This window comes from Lutra lutra, chromosome 14 (genome assembly GCF_902655055.1).
Source record: "Lutra lutra chromosome 14, mLutLut1.2, whole genome shotgun sequence".
In the NCBI taxonomy this organism is placed as follows: domain Eukaryota; kingdom Metazoa; phylum Chordata; class Mammalia; order Carnivora; family Mustelidae; genus Lutra; species Lutra lutra.
In genome coordinates this window covers 69,578,987-69,597,888 of record NC_062291.1, presented here as the reverse complement: position 1 = coordinate 69,597,888, position 18,902 = coordinate 69,578,987, and the positions used below count along the sequence as shown (strand labels likewise).

General features: G+C 43.2%; 1 protein-coding gene and 1 pseudogene across 5 annotated transcripts in view; one reads left to right on the top strand and one right to left on the bottom strand.

The window, feature by feature from the left end:
• Positions 1-14,804, bottom strand: part of RBM20 (RNA binding motif protein 20) — a 192,442-nt gene extending 177,638 nt beyond the window's left edge. For 2 of the 5 annotated variants that reach the window (XM_047703583.1, XM_047703582.1), the window contains exon 1: positions 12,806-14,803. In XM_047703583.1, the coding sequence (XP_047559539.1) occupies positions 12,806-13,002 (197 nt within the window). In that variant the 5' untranslated portion in view covers positions 13,003-14,803. Of the gene's footprint in view, positions 1-12,805 lie in introns of all 5 variants that reach the window. The other 3 variants (XR_007122840.1, XM_047703581.1, XM_047703584.1) reach the window with 3 other exon arrangements.
• On the top strand, positions 8,769-8,892 carry LOC125085305 (uncharacterized; annotated as a pseudogene).
• Positions 14,805-18,902: the final 4,098 nt, after the last annotated feature.

Here is an 18,902-nt window from a genome sequence, read left to right as displayed (position 1 = left end):
GATAGGCAAATCCATGGAGACAGAAAACAGATTAGTCATTGCCAGGGACCTGGGGGGGGGAGGAGGGAATGGTGAATCTGCTTAATGGGGACAGGGTTTACTTTTGGGGTGATGCAAATGCTCTGGAGCTAGATAGTGGTAATGGTTCCACAACCTGAATGTACTAAGTAACTGAACTACACTTGAAAATAGCTAAAATGGGGGTGCCTGGCTGGCTCAGTCGGTAGACATATGACTCTTGATCTCAGGGTCGTGAGTTCAAACCCCACGATGGTCACGAAGACTACTTTTAAAAAATAAAAATAAATTTGAAAAATAAAACGGCTGAAATGGTCAATGTTATGTTATGTGTATTTTGTCACAATTTAAAAATATATGTATTTCCCGAAAAAAATCATTATGTTGAATGAAAGAAACCAGGCCAAAAAAACCCCACAAAAAACCAACAAACAAAAAACCACCCCACCAACAACTATGATTCCATTTGTATAAAATTCTAGAAAATGTAAAAACTCAACTCATCACTTACAGTGATAGAAAGCAGATCAGTAGCTACCTGGGAAGAAAGAGGGTTAAAGGAAACAGCAAAGGATAAATCATAAAAGGCATAGGGATGCCTGGGTGGCTCAGTGGGTAAAGCCTCTGCCTTCCTCTCAGGTCATGATCTCAGGGTCCTGGAATCGAGGCCTGCATCAGGTTCTCTGCTCAGCTGGGATCGAGCCCTGCATCAGGCTCTCTGCTCAGTGGAGAGCCTGCTTCCCTCTCTCTCTCTGCCTGCCTCTCTGCCCACTTGTGATCTCTGTCTGTCAAATCAATAAATAAAATCTTTTTAAAAAAAATAAAAGGCATGGGGCGCCTGGGTGGCTCAGTGGGTTAAGCCACTGCCTTCCGCTCAGGTCATGATCTCAGGGTCCTGGGATCGAGGCCCGCATCGGGCTCTCTGCTCAGCAGGGAGCCTGCTTCTCTCTCTCTCTCTCTCTCTCTCTCTCTCTCTCTCTGCCGCCTCTCTGTCTACTTGTGATCTCTCTCTGTCAAATAAATAAATAAAATCTTTAAAAATAAATAAATTTTAAAAAAAGGCATAAAGAAATTTTCAGGGGTAATAAAAATGTTTACCATCTTGATTATTTGAAGGATGCTTTAAACATGCACAACTTAGTGTATTTCAATTATAACTCAGTAAAGCTGAAAAAAGACAAAAAAATTTTTAAAAATTATCATTGGACTTCTGAATTCTTAGACTTACTAAATTTGTATCTGAAATACACTGAGAAACTCACTGTTTAAAGGATCTTTACTGTAAACCCTTTCACAGGCCAACAATCCTTCTCTAACTTACTGACTCAGTAAGTCCTGTTTCTACATACGATGGTGTCTTAAAGCAAGTCAAATAAGACCATTCACCATGTGTCTACTGGAGACTAAGCGAACTTGATGTTGCCACGTTTCTAGTCAGGAATTCTCGCTATTTATAGGAACCCAGCATACGTAAATCATTGCTGAATCCCATTTTTTTGAATTGGTTTAAAAATGGTGTGGTAGAACTTGGCAGACGCTCTCTTCGCAAATCAAACTGTCCTATCTGTTATGACTTTAGCACATGCTGAGAGGATTATAAGTGTTTATATACTCCCTGTGAGCATCAAATTCAGGTCTTGCCTAACACGCATAACAAGCAAGTAAGACAGCAAATCAAATGCCAGAGTCCGACTTGCTAATGGAATTGAAACTGGGATATGGATTTCACTTTAAAGGCACACTTGAAGCGACAAGGAAAAAAAAAAAAACAAGGGAAAAAGAAACAGGAAAGTATCTTTTTAATTGGAATGTTTAGTTTATCTCAAATTCAATTGGACACCCTTCAGATTAATTTCAGCAAAGTTTTTCTATAATATTTTCTTTGTAAGTGATGGGTTTTCCATAAATTATTTTGAGGACATAGAGAGGATATGATTTACATTTACATAGAGAGGATTTACATAGGATATGATCACCGTAATTTACAGAGCATTCTCTCATCCCAGCCTCATACCACCGGTTGTTTCGTAAATATTATTTTTCTTAGTTTTTTTGAGTCCTGGCTAGTTTCTGACTTGATTTCCTCACTTCTAAAATGAGGTAATAACAGCACCTACCTCATAGGATTATAGACAGATTAAATGATTAAATTATAGACAGATTAAATGATTAGCATATACAAGGTGCTTAGAATAGTAGGCAGCACCCAGGAAGCACCCAACGAGTATGAGTAGTTACTTTATTATTGTTCCCCTTTACAGATGAGAACACTGAGGCTCAGTGTTAGCGGCGGCAAAGCTGACTCTAGAACATAGAGCAGGCTTGCTTTTGATTCTTTTCACTACTCCACACCACTCTCCCCACCCATACATATTTTGTGCATGAAAATAAGAGTACCAATCTGGAAGAGGCAAAAATAGCTCTGTAATTTAAATCTAAAAAGCATGAACACACTGGTAGTCACAGACCCACTCCAGGACTCACCCAGTTTAGGCTCCTGGGCAAGTCATCAGTCATTTTTAAAGTCAGTTTCCTATCATGATCTTGAAGAGGAAGGTAAAAGGTTTCTGCGAAGAGCTGACTTAGTTTCAAGAGGATGCCTGAAACACCGTGGAAGCGAGCAAAAATCACATCAGCATCCGTTTGTGCCGTTAGCATGAAAAGGGATTTATACTCACTCTGTATGGACGTTAAAAAGTACTGCAGCCTGTGACAAAATGTGTGCTTCGGGGGTTAAGTGGGAAGTGAGGTTCCTAAAAGTCAGGTTCCTAGCAAGTCAGGATTAGAAAAACCCAGAGTCTCCAGGTAATTCCCGAGGGCAGGTCCAATGCACACATATTTGCAAGGCCAACTGTTTTAAACTATACACCCAAACTAATCCATTCCAAAGTGATATTTATTTATCATTTCCGTTCCACCTTTTATGGAAGGGGACTTTTAAAAATATGGTCAAATTAAAAGATAAAACCATGAGGGGCGCCTGGCTGGCTCAGTCTGTAGGGCACACGATTCTCAATCTTGGGGTCATGAGTTCAAGCCCACATTGGATGTAGAGCTTAAAAAGAGAAATAAAATATATATTTTTTTAAAAAGATAAATCCACGAGGTGAAAGTTTGTTGGCAAACAGTATATTCACAGGATTTCACAGTATCACTCTCACAGACAGCTTACTAATCACAAGGAGAAAAATGTCCCGTTACAATGGAGAGGTCTGGAGGTGACCTCGTTAACCAAGATCAAACTTAAGGGAACACACAGCACCCACTGCAGATCCTGCCCAAAATGCTTAACCGAAATCTGGTCATGAGGGAAGAATATACCTATCCAGATCAAGGCTCATTCTACAAGACAGCCAACCTGGCATCTTCTGTCATGAAGAACAGAAAAAAGGTGGATACAGTTGCTAATTTTATTTATTTATTTATTTATTTTTTTATTTATTTATTTATAAAAGATATTTATTTATTTTATTTATTTATTTTTTAAAAGATATTTATTTATTTATTTGACAGAGAGAGACCACGGGAAAGGGAACACAAGCAAGGGGAGTAGGAGGGGGGCATGGGAGAGGGAGAAGCAGGCTTCCCACCCAGCAGGGAGCCCAACACCGGGATCCCAGGACCCTAGGATCATGGCCTGAGCCAAAAGCAGATGCTTAATGACTGAACTACCCAGGGGCCCCTAAAAAGGCATTTTTAAACAAATACACTTGTGAGTCTGAGCCAGGGGGTTTTAAAAAGAGCTACTGGATGACATTTTTCTGACAAATGGAAAAAGTTAAAAATCTAGTGCTCGGGGCGCCTGGGTGGCTCAGTGGGTTAAGCCGTTGCCTTCGGCTCAGGTCATGATCTCAGGGTCCTGGGATCGAGCCCTGCGTCGGGCTCTCTGCTCAGCAGGGAGCCTGCTTCCTCCTCTCTCTCTGCCTGCCTCTCTGCCTACTTGTGATTTCTCTCTGTCAAATAAATAAAATCTTTAAAAAAAAATCTAGTGCTCATTAGATAAAATTTTTTAAGATCAATTTTCTGTGAATAATAGAACTACAGTTATGGAACTTATTTTCAAATAGTTCAGGAACTAAAAAGAAAAAAAAAAAAAGTGCTGCCCAGCTGGTTTGGCAGGATGGAACAGGGCATGAGATGCCCTGGAGAGCCCAGTCTACGGTCATGTGCAGAAAAACCGACGGGCTGGGGGAAGGGAGTAATGGAGAGGCGATGACATACCTAAGGATGTTATTCAAGTCCCTTTGGGGGATCTGAGCAGACCAGAATCAGTTGATAAATGGAGAATGTATGAATGTTCTCCATTTCTCTCTTCCCCACCTTCAGGCACACAAAAGGGAAACCTAGCAGAAAACTCAATAAACAGAGAGGTCAGGATTCCTTTTCCAACCTACTACTACCCTTGCTGTGTGACCTTGAATAATTCACTTGACTTCTCTGATGCTCACTTGCCTTACTTAGAAAATCAGGAAGGCTGGGCGAAAGCAGCCCTCAGATGCCTTCTAGACCCAAAGTCTAAGATGCAAATAGGCAGTTCTGTCTTAAAGATGGTGCACTGCCAATATGAAATGTCTATTCCTAGTTTTGTTTTTTAAAAATAGAAAGTTTTTGGGACGCCTGGGTGGCTCAGTTGGTTAAGCCGCTGCCTTCAGCTCAGGTCATGATCTCCGGGTCCTGGGATTGAGTCCTACATGGGTCTCTTTGCTCAGCGGGGAGTCTGCTTCTCTCTCTGCCTCTGCCTGCCACTCTGCCTGCTTGTGCACTGTCTCTCTCTCTCTCTCTTCTCTCTCTGACAAATAAATAAATAAAAATATTTTTAAAATAAATAAATAAAAATAGAAAGCTTTCTTTTCTCTGATAATAAAATTTCCATAAGAGACTCTTAATCTCAGGATAAAATCTAAGGGTTGCTGGAGTGGAGGGGGTTGGGAGGGATGGGGTGGCAGGGTGATGGACACGAGGGAGGGTATGTGCTACAGTGAGAGCTGTGAATTGTGTAAGACTGATGAATCACAGACCTGTACCCCTGAAACAAATATTATATGTTAATAAAAATAATTAATTAATTAATTAATTAATATTTACACACTGAAAAAAGTGGAAATTATTTTTTTTAAACCCTATAACTGAATCACCTGGAGTCAGAACTACTGTTAGCATCTACTTCTTCTTTAGATGCTTTTCCAGGATTGTGGGCACCCCCCCCAACACACACACACACACCCACATTCATTTTTTTTTTAAATGTGAGATTCCTTGCATACACGCTGTCATTTTTAGTTAACAATACTGTAGTCCATATTATTTTATATTTCATATTAATAAATATAAGGGAACAGAATTACATGCACACAATTTGTTTTCCCAACTGGAAAACTTTCACATGGTTTCTAATTTCTTGCTCTCGCGGACAATGTTGCAGTAACTATCCTTACGTTCGACTTCATTATGTCTTTACCTTAAAGTCTACAAAGCAAGATTTAGTCTACAAATCAAGACACAACTCATTCCCTTTCTGTGCAGAAGGTTAAAAAAATATCTTTTCAAGTTTCAGATAAAGGCTCTCTTAATAGCAGTCTATGGGTCACGTGGCCAGTCCCGAGGACACAGGGCGCGGAGGAGACCCAGTCCGTGGGAGGGTCTGGATACAACAGTTGGTCTCTTCAAGGAGGCCACACAGAAACCTCAGGCTCAGCTTTTGGACACCCATGATCTCTTCGCGAAATGTTTTTTAGGCCGCGAGGTGGGACGGACTGACAGCACCACAGGGTAGCGGGCGGAGTCCGGGCAGCCCCGCCCCAAAGGACACTGTTTACGGTTTGTGCTTCTGAAAACAATACCATCACCAAACACAGTCCCACCAAACTGTGCTGAACACAATCCAACTTAGATGAAAATTATTGCATCTGCCTCCTGCATTGAAAACTCTTCTTTGCAAATTCTAATAGTCGCTTCAACATTCCCAAGTAATTAACATTCTCAAATAATTTGATTTTCTTTTTAAAAATTTCTAGTGATCAGCAAACAGTATAAAATGTTTGTCTTTTCACTGACGCCTCTATTTTTCTGACTTAAAATTGTGACACTGATCCAAATACGCTTTGCAAATGTTACAGGAAGCATTGGGCTCCATTTTATAATTATTGTTGTTTTTATAATTATTGTTGTTTTCATGTGTGCACAGTCTCACAAACATATACCTATACCCATGCCTAAAATGTAACTGATATGGGATATATTCTGTATCAGATGTATAGGAGAGGGGAGGCATTCTACATTGATGAAAATTCAGCAATATTCCTGGAGATTCACATAATTTTATTCTCGGAAGAGCCTGCCATTGATCATTTCCAATCCCTGGAGAGGATGGATTAAGAAGGTTAATTGGCTTGTCCAGGTCAGTCACTCCCAGTCCAGGGTTTTCTTTTCTGCTCTGAGCTTTTCTGCAGAAACCCCATAATTAATGTAGAGCAATGACGTGCATTTTACACTCTGCGACACCAGGCAGATCCTAGATCATTTTATTCATTAACAAACTCAAACTAGAAGAAGTAACTTAGTGAAATTAAAACACCTTTAAAAGACAGTATAGATTACCCTGTCTATTCCTTTAAGCTTCATGATGTTGGAGTTTAGAAGCAGATCTAATAAGAGCCAAAAATGTATTTGGGAAACAACCTAGGAACAAGCTGCGAAACCGGGGAAGTATTTACGATGTCCGTTTAAGATGTCCCGCCTGCCGTGAGTGGAGGTTTCCAGGTTCGGGCTGGGAAGGGAAGTGGTAACTGACAACTGATGGGACATTACTGCGATCAGGAGAAAGCAGTTGCATAGAAAGGGCAGGAGCAAGGGTCCCTGATTCATCCTTAAAGCCAGTACCCCCATTAAAGAAGGGAAACGTGGCGTGAAGACTACCTTCATGGGTCTTCATGACAGCCACTCTTAAACACACGCACGATCCGCAGCCTCTTGTTTCTGAACACATGGAAAGATCTATTGGCCAAACTGAACTGCAAGTTATTAACACCTCCCCACGCAAGTTGTTTAACGGCTCCTTTTGCTCATAAAGTACTTTCACATCAATATGTACCACCACCCCCCACCCCCAACAGATGTGCTGTCATCGAGTTGGAAAAGTTGCCTTGTAAACCATCAGGGGACTTATTTATAAAATCCAGCAGGAATGGCAGTAAAGAGGAAGATCAATTAACTTGGCTGTAACTTCTGCCACTGTAAAGACTTTATCATATTAGATAGATATGTGTGTCATATCCAAAATACTGGGGGTGGGGGATCCTCACCTCCTCCTCAAACAGCTGGCCGTGCTGACTTGCACCCAAATTTGCTGTCTGTAAATGTTGAGGACTGAAACCTTAGTTGGGTGGAATTTAAAGTGACCACCCACTGAGCCGGGCAAACTATCAGCCCACCACCAATACCCCATAGGTGGTGTTGGAAGCCAAATTCACATTCCTGATTCAAAAATGTGCCTTTTTAATTAAAGTCAGGATTTCCCAGTCTTCCCACTGGTGGGAATAAGCAATAGTAGGCTTCCAGTATATCAGGCATTTCAGGCAAGATCCTGCCAGATTCACTAACCAGAAAGGGAACTGCCGTGTGCTCCCTTCTACAAACCACTCATTACCATCTTTGCCCTGATTCTGGAATACGGATCACTTCACTTTCTGCAAAATTTTCAATGTACTATTCTAAACACAGCTACCAGTCACTCACACCAGCTGTGGATCCACAGCAACTTTCCCTATTAAAATATACAAGATCCTATCAGTCCAACCATCCTAAACAAGAAAAGTACTGTGTGGTAGGAAATAAAAATCAGATTAAGTGGAATTTTGTGACACAGGAGACCCCTTTAAGCTTCTGTCTGGCAGGGGGATCAGGAGAGAGGAAGGGTGAGGGGTGCCCTGTCCCCCAATATCTCTCTGGAGTTTTAAGTCCACTTTCTCAAGCTTCTTCCCATTCTTGCTTTCCGTGTGTAGTGTCGTCTGTGTTAATTCTATCCCTGGGTGAGACCCCAGTTCCTAACATTTTTTAGATTCTTGTTTATCAGTGCTGTGAATTGAGCTATCTTGGTTTGTTTACTTAAGGATTAGCTGTTATGGGCAGGGAAGAAATATTAGTTTAACTGGAATGGAGAAACCTGCAGCCACAAGAAAAATAAATCAGAGAAAGAGAGAGACACTAGAAAATGAAGCGTCATTTCACTGTGAGTCAATCACGGTGGGGTTTTTCTCTCTGGTGATTATAAGGACGGGCAAAGAGATCTTAACAGATCAGAATCCAATTCCAACAGACAGTTCTGGGCTTTTAAAATTATTAACTTGACAAACTGCTAAGAAGGTAACAAAAGAATAAGTGGATAGAAGAATAAAATGGGTGATAATTTTTCTCTCTCCCCCACCCCCACAGCACTGGCATTATTAAGCTCTGTGTTCAACGTATGTATAGCCACTTACCGTGACTAATGGGAATAACGTGCTACATTTCATAATACTGATCTCTTTGGCAATTTGAAAAAAACCTCATAACTGGATAGCTATACTTGTGATCTAAAAATGCTTAACCACAAACAACCCTAAAGGAAAATTTTTTAAGAAAAAAGAATACCTTTCTAGAGAAGCAAAGAAACTTTTCAGAATGCTAAGAAAAGAATCCACTCTCTCTCCTTCCCTGTTTTGGGTAAACACTTAATGCTCTCAGATGTTTTCTTCTGCTGAATACTTGTCCTAAGCTTTGCACAGTGGCAGTATCGTAGCCAATGAGGTTTATCCGAGGCGCGATTATTGCTAATTGAATACTTGTCCTACATGCAGTTTAAGATTGTGTTCAAATTTTTCAAAATTCCTTCTACAAGTGTATCCTTGTTTTCCCTAAAAATGGACTCAAACTGTTGCTAGAAACTGGCACAAATGTTAGAAATTCCATCCTCTTTCCAGAAAAGGACCAAGTATGAGTGTGAGGTAATGTTCGTTTTTGGCAAATTCTTATTTCCTCCCCGATTCTGGATGTAATTGTCAGCATTCCCATCAAAGCGCATGGACATCATACACAACTTGCCTCCATATTGTTCCCTGAGAGTTACATGGAACGTCTTCCAAATGCAGAATGTCTGTAAAATTATCTGCAAGCAGAATAAATACTTGTAACATTTTCTATACTGAATCAGGGGAGTTTGCTCTGTAAACAGTAAACCAGGATCCTAAAGCAATGCAGAAGACTATAATCTTAAGAAATCAAAGCTGGGTTTAGATCCTCCTAAGTCATGAACACATGCAGGTGACAGTCTCTATCAAATTCCAAACCAAAACCTTTTCGATTTTTATAATTGATTTTTATTTGTTGCTTATCCAAATAATCTAAAAGGAAACAAAATAACTTACCTATACTCAAATGTACAATCTGATATCATGCATTAGGTCCTAATATTTTGCTGCAAGTTAAATAATTTAGGCAAATCACCTATGCGTTCACCTTACAGAAGGTGTGTGTGTGCTTCTTTGGTTAATTTTTAGCATGACTAGTGACACTTTATAGTTAACATCTGACAACTGATTTCAGTATTTCACACAGAATTGACTGACTCTATTTCCATTTGGAAGAAAGTTTTAAAATTTACCTAAATTTTCATGTCTGCTGTCCATCAGGATAAATAAATAACTTCTCATGAGTCAAGAATTAGGTTTGATTTGAAAGCACAAAATTAAAATGCAAAATACTTTTGGAAATAAAATATTTTGAATGTTTAAGGAGGTAAGTCCTTATAAAACATTCACCAAAACACATCAGTCAGTGCTGTCTTACTTCTGGTATTATGCCAAATATATATATTTTAAGTCATCGCATTATTCTGATTTCCTAAGCTCATCCAAAATCTCCTCTGAAGTTATTATTTATATTTTTTATTGCCCGCATGGATTACACAATGCTTTACATCTTACCCAATAATATCTTCACACTGGCCAACTCGGAGAATACAAATTTAAAACAAAGATCTTGCAAGATACAAGTTATACGTCTAAACGTGGCTGATGCCAATATAGGCCAGGAGTCAGGGGTTAATATGAGCAGAAAGGTCATGGGTGATTCTTGACTGAAACTAAGAACACAGTAATAAAATAAGTACACCAGAGTCGAACAAAAGTACTGTACCAAGATGAACTGTTGAGGCACTCTTCCTGAGTACCGAGACTGGCTTCCATAAAACAAATATCAAAATCAGTCTCATTATTCATCATCCTAGGTCATGTGTTTAGCTACTTAAACGTAGTATACGGCAGTTCTCCCAAGACCAAATATGACACACATAAGTAGGAAGAGGCTTTTATTACGATCACGACTATTACTTTATCATAGTCCTTGGCTTTCTCTAAAATGCAAGCCAATATAAATGAAAACCATTAACACGGATGTTAAGAAGTGAAAACAATTCTTGTAATCCTCAAACGTGACGCACATGTAAAAGATTGATATCTCCATCATTTTTGAAAGAGTTGAAAACTTCTCCTCTTACGAATTACATAATGACCTCACTAAAATAGCTAGAAGAAACAAAGGTGCCCCTGTAAAGTGTCTTTAATATGTGACCCACTAGAGAAGAATTTTATCCAAAGCTCTAGCTCACAAAATTTTCAATCAAGATGCGGGCACTTGATTTTGTGGCTGAGGGCAATCTCCCCACCAGGTTTTCTCAAAGATGGCTGATGCAAACAGCACCTCAGAACTACATTAAAAATGGTTGCTCAGATTAAATTATGCAAACGTACTTGCAAAATAACCTGCTCAAGTTTCAGCGCATTTAAGATGGAACTGCAAAGCATTTGCCATGTTACGCCTGGTTCCAGTGGAATTTCAGCGGGTTCTGAGGGGAGCAAACCCCAAATCATCCTCAAAAAGGACGTTTTTGAAATGTAAGTGCACAAACATCCAATTCCATGGGTACAATCACCGACTGGCGTTCAACCTGTCCTCTGAACACTGATCTGTCACCAATGCAAAACAAGCAGATCCATCACGCACTTCTTGAAGTCTCCATCCTGGGCTCTTAGCAGAAGGGGGCATCTTTGAAAGGTTCCTAGCTACTAAAGTAAGATATTCCAGAGATAGAATTTTAATAAAATTGGTTAACAGGGTAGATCAGACACCTATCTCCAAAGATATTTCTGTGAACATAAAATTCCTAGCTTTTTCCGAATTAAAAGTAAATTCTAGGAAAACGCATGGTGATTACAGTATTAAAGCAAACTCAATAAATTTAATGGGTAGCCTAACCTCAAGCCACAGAACACTGGCTCGATGGCACATTAGATGTTTTCCAATTAATAACTGGTCAATTAGTTTTTTTTTTTTAGTCAAGAAACTTTAGATTTTAAACATATTTTTCTCTGTTTATATTTATATTAAGAACTAAAAGATACATTTTAATTAATGATATGCTTAAACTGTCAATCATATGCAGTTAAATCTTAGCTTAAATAATTTGCAAAACAAGAGGAACAAAATAACATTTTCATGTTCAAGGAGTTAGCAATTTGTTAGTTGTTAAGAGTCAGATAAAATCGAATTAAAGCACAAAGTTATCACAGATGGAAACTTTAGTATTCCACCAGTCAAAAAAGGGGAACCATTTTGTTCAGAAATATGACACCCGCGTTTTTTTATGTCAAACTTGAATTTTCACTATTCTCTCTATTCTTTCTAAAGTCAGTCTTTAAAGCAGGATTTAAGTGCCATTTACTTCCACTTACAACCCATTACTGGTTATTTCTCTTACTGCATTTTCAAACGTTTATGTAACTCAAAGCATCATTATCGCAGCGCTGGACCCCCTCCCCCTTTCCACCCGGCTGATTTTGCTGTACGTATGTGCATTTCTCCAGCATCGTCAATTTCACCCAAGCATTCATCATTCAGACTTTTCCCCACTTCTTAAACCAGTTTTGACTTCAGTACAAGCTGAGGGAAGCCTTCAGAAAATAAAGGTCCTTCAAACAAACCAACGTTCTAGGCCTTAAACTTTCAAACAAAATCTCGGAAGAACCAACAAAACATCCCCGTTTTACTGTTACTCCCCCCAAAATGGGCTGAAAGACCTTCTCAGAGCCTGTGGACCACCCCCAACCTACTCACGCGTCGGGAAGGCCACCTCCTAAGATTTAGCACAGCACCCAAACCGCAAGATGGTAACAGTCATGCGAAACCGTGGCGCGGCTAAGAACTCTTCTTCGCAAGGGCCTCCTTGAAAAGCTTAAACACTTCTTTCAGGGCGAAGCAAATTGTGCTGTTTACAGACCCTCACCATTCTCGCCCCCCATGTCAGGGGCCGACTACCCCCAGGGGCACCATGAAAGGCGGCTGCTTCGGGGCGGCATTTTTCTTACACACCCTCACGGGTGCACACACACTCACGCACGGCTCTCCATACATTGCAGCGGCCTCTGGGACCAGAAAGATGAACTAGAGTGTCTGGGCTATTTTCCCCCAAATTGAGCTATTTTGATTCAAAATACCCAGTAACGTCCCTGAAGGGAAAGAGGATAATTATGGAAAAACAAAATTATTTTCCCCAAATAACTTGGCTTCCCTGTCCCCGACCTCACGAATAGCCGGAATGACACCGACTCCGCCGAGAGAGGACAGAAAAACTTCAAACGCAAGGCGGCCGCGCGGAGTTCAGCAGCGACGCGAGAGATGAAGCCCCACACCGGGGCGCCCGGAGCGTGTCCCCCAAGCACACCCGGGGTCTCCCCTCCGCTTTCCCTCCTCTTACTTTTGGATGATCTGCGGTAGGCCGGCTGGGGGCGGCGGCGGCGGCGGTGGCGGCTGCATTCCTCTCGGGCCTGGGGGCGCAGTGGGCGCGGGGGGCGCAGGGGGCGCCGGAGCCCCCGGCACGCTGCGGGCATCTCTGTCCGGTTGCTCGGGGCCGCTGGGATCCGCGTCCTGGCTCATGGTTGCGGCCAGCACCATGTGAGGCGACACCGGCCCCGGGCTCGAGGCGAGAGAGCGCGCGCGAAGGGCGGCCCCGGGGCACGGGCGGTCACTGGCCGGGGTCCCCGTGCCCAGTCCCCTTGTCCTTCCCGGTGGCGCGGGGAGGAGACGCGAGGGGCGGGGAGGAGGCAGTCCCGGCGGCGCCGCCTCCTCCTCCTCCTCCCGCCGCTCCCGCTAGCCCCGCGGGGCCACGCGGGGGCGGGGGCCAGGGGGCGTCTCCCGTCCCGCAGGAGCCGCTCGGCCCCCGGGGCTGCTGCGCGCCGGGGTGGTCCGGGGAGCTCTGTCCGCGGACCCGGAGCGTGGCCGGCGGAGAGCGGCGCGGCGCACGCCACCCGCCGCCGTGCGCCCTCAGAATGCGCGGTCCGGCTCCCCGCAGCGCAGCGCAGCGCAACTGCGTGAGGCGGGGAGACGCACACCGGCCGGCGGCCGCCCGCGGGGCTCTCGCTTCTCCGCGGGGCCGGGCGGCCTCGGGGTTGTCCCGGAGGATCGCGCGCGCCCGAGAGGGGCGGACGGAGCGCGCCCGGGGCGTCCGCGCGCAGAGCCCATGCTAAGTGAGCTTGGCACCTTCCGGCGTCTGGAGCCTGGCCAGCGCCCCTCGGCTGAAGGGCCCGACCAGGCGGGGGAAAAGCCCGGACCCTCTCCCAGCTCGGGCGGACCTGTAACCCCGGGTCTTAGATGACCAGGCCCGAGGCTCTCCAAATGGGCAGCTGCAGCTGCCGATTTCAGGGGTCTCCAGAAACTGCCGGTGGGGCCGCCGTGGTTCCTCTTCGTTCTTCTCTCCTCTCTAAAAGACCCGCTACGATCCCGGGAGCGCAAAGACAAAACCAAGCAGACGCTTTATTCTTGTTATTTATTGGCGAGATCTCAGTGGACACGTAAAGGATGAAAAGGAGAGAGTTCGCCTACATCGTGCCGCCACCGCAGCGTCTGCAGTTGGGTTCGCGGTCGGGGCGCCGGTATGCGCCGGTTCACCTGCACACACCAGCTCACAGCCGTGGGCGGCATCTTGCGTGGAGGAGCTACCCCTCGAGGAGCTGCTTAATGTTCTGGCCGAGGGCGGAGATCTGGGAAGGCACCTGGGGCCGCAGAAACATCTAGGAGCTGGGCAGAGCTCACGGAGAGTGGTTATTCCGAAGATCCTTGCCGTGAATTGGCGCACTAGCTTTCTAAATCCTGACATTGGCCGTCCTGGAGAAGCAAGGAAAAAGCATCCTTTGGGTACCTTGGAAGCCAGAGGGCAGGCCGGGGTGCCCCATGGTCTGGAAAGAAGTTTGCTGCGGGTCTCAAAAACCCACTCCTATTCCTCTCACAGCCACGTGAAGGAACATCCTGGGGGTGGGTTCTCTGGAACATGGCAACTGATGGAATTCCCTGAACGATGCTTTCTTCCCTCCCCAGACTGTGAGTTTCTGTCAACTTCCCCTCCAGGCTCAGGAAACTAAGCCTCCCTTGATTTCTGCCACGCTACCTGGATCTTTACCCCTCCCTCCCTCTCTCTCCTACAGATAAAAATGTCCTATCCACTTTCTTTTCCTTCCTTCCTTTCTCTCTCCCTCCTTCTCCTACAAATAAAATGATACGCCAATTGCTAGTATTAATTAAGATCATCACAATTCATAAACTCGAAGTCTCACAAAAAACCCAGGTAACAAGGTATTGATTCTTGTCTCCATTTCACAAATGAGGAGGTGTCAGGGCTATTTTTCCCCTGTACATGGTTAGTAAGAGGCCATCCAGAAGAGTCTTCTGAGGCTGAGCTGTTAGTTCATTATCTCTGGTGTCTTTTTCTTCCTTCCTTCCTCTCTAGGATTTTATTTATTTGAGAGAGAGAAAAAGAGAGAACATGAGGGGTGGAGAAGAGGCAGATGGAGAGGGAGAGGCAGACTCCCCACTGAGCCTGCCGTCGGGCTCCGTCCCAGGACCTTGGAATCAGGACCTCAACCTTAGTTAACCAACTGAGCCACCCAGGCACCCCCATCATCGCTGGTTTCTATCACTAAAGTCCTGACTATGGTTTCCATAAAACTCCACATTCCATTGCCTCTCTCCCCACTCCCACCTTGGTGGAAGGAATTAACTGAAATTAACATTGCACCTCTCCTGGAAACCAAAGTTAAAACTTTCCGTCTGCTGCCATTGAACTGTCCCTCTGAGAAGCCCCCAAAAGGGATGTGTAGTCAAAAAGACAAACCTGCATTTATTAATGGAGTGATTCAACATCTGAGTGTCAGTTATCAAATATGTAAATTGGGAGCCATGAGACCTGACTTGCACAGTTGCTAACAGGCTTAGGGGTCATATATCTTGCATATTTGGTGTGGGAAGTATCAATCCAGAAGTTATTATAAACATGATCCCTTACATTCCAACCTTATAGCCAAATAGAACAACAGATCTCAAACTTCGGGAAGCTGAGTGTCTAGGAGCCACACTATTGATATAACTATATCCATTCCTATAACTCTTTTACTGGCAAAAAAGAGAAAGAGAGGCCACATTATATGAACGCAGCTTTCTACAACTCAAAAATCATGTGTTAGTGTATGTGACAAAATAGTAACAGTGGGTACATCTGAGTATTCATTGGGCATTTCTTTGCATCCTCTCTGTAAATTTGAAATTTTCACAAAATAAAAAAAATTTTAATTAATAATTCACAAGGTGTTTTTCAGAAATCCCACCTAGAGCTTCCTATTTGCAATTTACATGTTATGTCCTACCTAAAATTTAAATTGAAGCAGATGCAAACCGAGAGGGAAACACTGTAGCAAAAACCCAAAGCTTGTTCATGTTCTACCTCTAATCCCCACACCATGTTGTCCGAGATCACCTCAAATAAGCATTTCCACTTTGCAAATCAAACATTCATTGTATTAAGCAGTTCCAATGAAAAATGCTTTTTAATTTATGTTTTCTCACTTCTTTCCAGGAAGAATGAAAGAGATCCCCAGCTGGAGTTACAGCCATTTAAGAAACCAGAGCAGTCTTGCTTTTGTCTGCCCTGTGCCCTCACCCCTCCACCCAACACCCCCCACCACCACCACCACGCCAGGGCATTCACAGTTACCAAAGCGAGAAAAGGACTGTGTGAGTCACCTTGACAAATGGGGAGCGTGACTGGGAGGTAGGGGCTGCTAACATTTCTCTTTGTTCCACTCTGTGGAAGCATCCTGTCCCTCCTGATCCACCAGTAAGCTAGGATCAGACAGTGAGACTTTCTGCTGTCTATGAATATATTGAACATGTAACAGGGGTCAGCTGCTAAGTGCTTTCTTAGATTCTTACTTCATACTCCCAATAATGCATGAGGTAGTTCCTGTTATCCATGTTTTAGAATCGAGAAAACCGAGGCTCCAACAGCTGCAAGAACTTGCCCAGGTGCCCTGGCTTCGAAGGGGCAGAAGCAGGACAGCAGGTAGGTGGACCTGACGCCCAAGCCTCTCTCTGCTGCCTCAGTGACAGCTGTGGAGCCCATGCTTACCTCTGCAGTGATGCTGCCTGTGTCTTCCAGTCAGTGTAAATTGCCACCAGCCTGGTGACTCACCTCGGCACTCACGTTTCTCCAGATCAGCAAATGAATGTGGGGGGATCCGAACTGACATCTTACAAGCAAGAAAACTTGAGGAAATTAAGCATCTTGGCAAGGTGGCAGGAGGGTAAGGGAAATAGAACCCTGGTCTCTGTTATGACTCGGTCATTCTCTAACTTGCCAGGGACTCTAGCTCCCTGGCTTGCTTCCTAATATTAATCAGTGTTTACTGGGCTCCAGACACTAGTTCTGGGAGGTTTTTCATGCTTTATCCCATTTAATATCACTGTTTTTTAGACAGAGAAGCTTGAACCTGTGGCCAAGATCACTGGGATAATAAACAATGGTGCCGATCTTCAGACCCTGGTCCAACTCCCTGCAGCCTCCCTGTGGAGGAACTAGCCTACTTCTCCATGGGGATTATAAACATTCATCTCTGCAGATAAGATCACTTAATGTGTACTGCTCTTCCATTCGGCTATCGTTATTGTGCTTTTTAAATAACAGTTTTACTTACTAGTTTGTAAAGTGTGATAATTTTCACCCAAAGCTGGTGAATCTGCAGAACACAGACATTCTTGTACGCTATGGGCGAAAATGTCAGTTGCGACCACCCCTTTGGAAGTGAGCTGGTACCATCCATGAAAATTGCATAGGGGGACTGGGTGGCTCAGTCAGCTGAGCATCCGACTCTGGATTTCGGCTCAGGGTCCTGTGCGCTTATGTGTAGCAACAACCAAAGCCTCACATACAAGGTTGGAAACAACCATAGTGGCAAGCAGTGGAGGACTGGCTGCATCAAGGGTGGTCCTTACACACAAAGGAATACAATGTAGACCTTAAAAAACAAGGGGCAAATCTATGTGGGCTTCTAGGGAAAAATTTCCAAGATGTGTTACTAAGGAGAAAATTTAAGTTCCGCGACAGTATGATTCAATGTATGTTGATTCTAAAGCATGTATGTATGTAAAATCAAAGATCATTAAATATGATATAGGAAATTTATTATTAACAGAAACAACCTCTAGGAATTGGGATGGGGCAGGAACTTTACCCTTTTGTGATTTTTTTATATTGTTTGACTATTTGAAATAAAATTTTATTGTAGTATATGTATGGTTTGAATTTTTTTTAAATCAGGAACACGTATTGTTTTTAATCAACAACAAAATCTAATTACTTATTTCTTCAACTGGTAATTCTTAACAACAATTAGCACATTAATAAGATATTTATTTTTATTTTTTATTTTTTTTTAATATTTTATTTATTTGACAGAGAGAGAGAGATCACAAGTAGGCAGAGAGGCAGGCAGAGAGAGGGAAGCAGGCTCCCTGCTTGATCCCAGAACCCTGAGATCATGATCTGAGCCGAAGGCAGAGGCTTTAACCCACTGAGCCACCCAGGTGCCCAAGATATTTATTTTTAAAGCAAAAATTCATCTGGAAGAATGAAGAAGAAACACTCTGGACAGTGTATCATCCAGAGTTGTTTTTGATATCTTAACAACCCAGTAGAGCTAGTCGAATAATTAATTTATTAAGTTGCCAGCAGTCATGTTGCTAGTTAGAATTTACCAGTTTGACAATTATGGGTAAGTATTAATCAACCTATCGAACTTAGTTACAACATATTGACTGTTATCCGGGGGTTAATGATCACAGTTACCGGCTTTTTGGTTGTTTTTATTTTTGTTTTTCTGAGTATTACTCTATGCCAGGCTGTCCTAAGCACACTCTATTTCTCATTTAATTCTTACAATCACCTTCCTTACCAGATGGTTGTTTTTACGCCCATTTTACAGGTAAGAAAACTAAGGCCCAAAGAAGGTCAGCCACCTGGCCAGCTGTTAAGTGGAGGGGCTGAAGATCTAATCCTGGTCTTCATTCCTCCTGGGACCGAGCTTTTAACTACCCCACGCGGTGACATGGGTGCTTCTTGTTATAATGGGCTTTTGAGACCAGATGCTCGTCTGTTAAATCCTGGCCAGATATCTCCAATACCTGTCTCTAACATCTCTCTTTTTGGTCTCTTGCCTCTCCACAGAACCTGACTTCTCTTTTCTATCAACAGTGCCCCACCCCCGCCCAGGTGAGCTTTATCTATATGCTGGCACCCCTCTCAGAGCTGTAGCATAATCTTTTACTTGAATTCCTTGGAATCCCTGTAAATGTTTTCAAACAATCATAAAATAAAATCCTGTGTGTGCTGGCTTCACGAAGGATTACCTCTCTGAGAACCCGGGAGAGGCAGTGGCTGAAGGATGCTGTTTAAAAATAATATGGTTACTCATGGAACTGGATTCACATTTGAATTTGAAGGAGACAGTCAGGGAACTTTAGCTGAGGAA